Genomic DNA, 4,039 nt, shown 5'->3' with positions numbered 1-4,039 from the left:
AAATTTGAATTGAGAATCAAATTTAAAATCAGTTACAAATCTCATACTATATATATGTACGTCAAGAGTACAGGAATGTGAAGAGAATAAAAAGGGTTTTATTCCTTTACCTCTACACATATAAACGTATGTGAGCTTGATTCTTGGAAAAGAATTTTGTGACGTGCAAAGAGTTGCAAGAGGTTTCTCAATTTAGATCAGATGTCCATTGGTCATGGAGTTGACAGCAAAGGTTGGTCTCGGTGTGGATACGCATAGCGCTTTCGTACCATCGAAGGAGAAAGTGATTTTTACTAAAGCGTCTAAAAGTATTCAGATCTGATCTATATATTATTGGAATAAAGTTTAAACACAAAAATAGATCTTTAGGATTCTTTTCTTCCGCTGCGTGTTATGAACACATGGTAATCCTTCACCAATAACCCAAAAAAGACGGAAGGATGCTGATGAAGAGCCATCTAGTGTTAAGAAGTCAAAAACTGAAACCAAGTTGAAGAGGAAATACAAAGAATTCACATGTACTTACTGTGGTACGAGAGGGCATACAAAGAGGAGTTGCACTCATAGGAAAGCTGATGACCTTGCTAGTGCCCTTGTTAATGCAGCAGCGACTGTTGTTGCAAAAGAAAAAAGGTTCTAAGGTTGGAGAGACTACAGATCCAGCAAATGCTGCTACTACTAACACTCAAGTTGCTGAGATTAATGAAAATGCTCCATTAGCACCAGGGCAAGCTGTTGATGATGCAAATACTTCAGAGATTGTACTCACTCAACCCACTTACTCACAGCCAGAAAATCAGGAACAGGTAGTGATTGGTTTCTAATATTTGATTAACTATTAACTGGTTTGTATTGGTTTATAATACACGAGTAAATGTTGGGTAGATCTAATTGATTGATACTATTTGATAATATATTGATTGGTTTTTATTAGGTTGTATTGGTCACTATTTCTGTTAACAATTTCACTAGGTCCCTTCATCAGACCCACCTCCACCTCCACAATAGGTGACAAGGCCTGACAAGCTGCAATCTAAGAGGAAAACAACTTTCAATGTGGACCCAATGCAAGGAGCAAGTTCTGGGACAGCTACACGCTTGGCAGAGTTTATGACATTCGTCTCCACCCTGGGCTTCAAACCACCAACAACAAAATAAAAAACTATTTGCAATGTTGACTGGAAGTTGTGTAGAACATATTTTGTAGAGAGCATTTGATCAAACTATGCTATTTTGATATTTTGTTACTATGTTATGTAAAGTAATCTGTTTTGGTTTAGGATATTTGAAACTATGTTATCTAGGGTATTTAAAGTATGATATAGATACTGCTATTGCTAATGCTGTGATATTGACAATGATTAATGACTATGAATTACTTAATGAATTACTTATTTGTGGGTCCTCTGTCAAGTGCAAGAACCACAAAAGGTTCTATTAGATTTTCTTTTGTCATAACATCTCATCTATTTTTGTTTTCATGGGAACAAAGAAGATAATCATTGAGAGCCGAAGTTATTATTTTGTATTCAATGTTTTCACAAATGAACTATACACTTAAATTTATTCACTAATGGAAGTGCATACTACATATATAGTTATTAGAGCTAGCTCCTGATCTTATCTTCATATACAGACTCATAACAGTTTGACCAATTTGATCAAACTATGCTCTTCTGATACTTATTTGGACATAAGTTTTACCTTCTCTTTTATATAATCTCAGTTTTAAAGAATTTTTTACAGGATATATCATTAGCAAGAGAACATAAAATTCCATTTCTATTTTGTCATTAAATACATAACAATGCTTCATTCACATAACTGATATCACAGTTACATATATTTCATCCCACCTAATCCACAAGCTACAATCACAATTCCAAAAATAATAACAAACACAGACAACATAATATTCCACATTTTTAATATTCTAATTTCAGCTTCAACTGCACTAATTTTTCATCCCAGAGATATTTTCCAATAGTCTTCACTAACTGAACTTTCATTTCTGCCAACTATCGCTTCTTCTTCTTCAACATCTGCCCATTTAAAAAAGTCATACCATCTCTTATCGGTAGTCTACAACACCAAAAATTCAAAAAAATGAGAGGAAGAACAACTACAAAACCAACAAGCATTTGAGAAATAAGACACACAATCAACTTGCAATAATTCAACCAACTCACATTATAGTTAGAACATCCATAGAATGGTCTTTCTGGATTGTAATCCGTCCCAGACCACCGAAAAATAGGACGCAACCCACAACCGCACTAATGCGGAACCTTCCCACCTCTGTCACGGTGTGTGTTCTTCACCCAACCACCATGCGAACGAGCTCTACTAGAGCTACCTAAGCCTTGGCTGCTACTTCCCAACATTCTTCTCACCTCTTAGAGACACTCTTGCGATTTGGAGAAATTAGGACTTCTAAGTTTTATTTAAAATTTTTAGGGGTTAAATTGATGTCTTCAAACATTTTGCCACGTCATCTAACTGCTAGAGTGTCAGGTGTCTACCAAAATTGCCAAGTCAGCTTTTCGGTGACGGATAATGACGAAAGGGCCAAATTAAGACGCGGGATAAAATTTCAGGGTACAATTAGAGTCAATTAAAATTTTGAGAGCTAAATTAAGTCGGAGGTCAAATTTTAGAGACCAATTTGAATATTAACTCTTAGTGTTAGAAGATTTTTTTTCCTAGTCTTTTTCTGTTATTATTATATTATTATAAGAGGTAAGGTGTACTTAATACCAAAAGGTGATTTACTTTTTCTCAACTAAACTTACCAACGTTCACACAAACTGCCCCCTTTTGTCTCGCTAGCCTCGCTTCCCCGCCGGGAAAACCCAACTGGCGGGACAAACCCGCCGCTCTGGTCTGTATTCAGTGGTCACTCCCAACTCTAAATTAAACCTCCAAAACCGAATAAAACAAGAAAATAAACAAATAAAAAGAAAAAGGATGGGAAACTGCAACGCTTGCGCCAGAGCAGATGTAGTAGACAGCACAACAACCACAATCACAAAGCCTACCACCAACAACCGAAAACCGAACCCCTTTTCCTCCACTCCGGCCCGGCCAGCCAACCCGATCCGCGTCCTCAACAACGACATCCCCGCGGGCCCGCAGCACCGGGCCCGAATCAGCGACGATTACATACTTGGCCGTGAGCTGGGCCGCGGCGAATTCGGCATAACCTACCTCTGCACTGACCGCGAGACCAAAGAAGCTCTCGCATGTAAGTCCATCTCGAAGCGGAAGCTCCGCACCGCTGTCGACGTAGACGACGTGCGGCGCGAGGTGAAGATCATGTCCACGCTGCCGCCGCATCCGAACGTGGTGCAGCTGAAGGGAGCTTACGAGGACGACGAGAACGTTCACATAGTTATGGAGCTCTGTGAGGGCGGCGAGCTCTTCGACAGGATCGTTGCCAGGGGACACTACAGCGAGCGCGCCGCCGCCGGAGTGTTCCGGACGATCGCGGAGGTTGTTAGGATGTGCCACGCTAACGGTGTCATGCATAGAGACCTCAAGCCTGAGAATTTCTTGTTTGCTAACAAGAAGGAGAATTCGCCCCTCAAGGCCATTGATTTTGGCTTGTCTGTGTTCTTCAAGCCAGGTATGATATGGAAAAAACAGGAAATGAATTGGTGGATTAGTTTGGTTTTTTCTTTTGTTCTGTGCTTGAATTAACCTATGTTCACTTCAATTTAACGGGCGAATTCAATTTTGGGATTTTGGTAATAAGTGACTGTATTTATTGATTGATTGCTTGGACTTGGATGAGTTTAGTTGGATTAATTTTTTTTCTTTTTTTTACTGAAGTGAATTTTGATGTTGCTTTTGGTATAGGGGAGAGGTTTTCGGAGATTGTGGGGAGTCCTTACTACATGGCGCCGGAGGTATTGAAGAGGAATTATGGGCCGGAGGTAGATGTGTGGAGTGCTGGTGTGATCCTTTATATTTTGCTCTGTGGGGTTCCTCCGTTTTGGGCAGGTTCTTGCATTGCCAGTAGCCGTTGCATTTTTTTTTT

The 4,039-nt window shown here is 39.6% G+C and overlaps 1 protein-coding gene across 2 annotated transcripts in view; it reads left to right on the top strand.

The window, feature by feature from the left end:
• LOC107643893 (calcium-dependent protein kinase 10) overlaps positions 2,765-4,039 on the top strand; it is a 4,809-nt gene continuing 3,534 nt past the window's right edge. Inside the window, exons 1-2 of one of the 2 annotated variants that reach the window (XM_021124319.1) lie at positions 2,765-3,625; positions 3,859-4,002. In XM_021124319.1, the coding sequence (XP_020979978.1) occupies positions 2,968-3,625; positions 3,859-4,002 (802 nt within the window). In that variant the 5' untranslated portion in view covers positions 2,765-2,967. The remainder of the gene's footprint in view (positions 3,626-3,858; positions 4,003-4,039) is intronic. The other variant, XM_016347643.2, reaches the window with a different exon arrangement.

The sequence above is a fragment of the Arachis ipaensis genome, chromosome B05, assembly GCF_000816755.2.
Source record: "Arachis ipaensis cultivar K30076 chromosome B05, Araip1.1, whole genome shotgun sequence".
Classification (NCBI taxonomy): Eukaryota; Viridiplantae; Streptophyta; class Magnoliopsida; order Fabales; family Fabaceae; genus Arachis; species Arachis ipaensis.
Note: the sequence above shows the minus strand (reverse complement) of the source record. Positions and strands in the feature narration are given on the sequence as shown.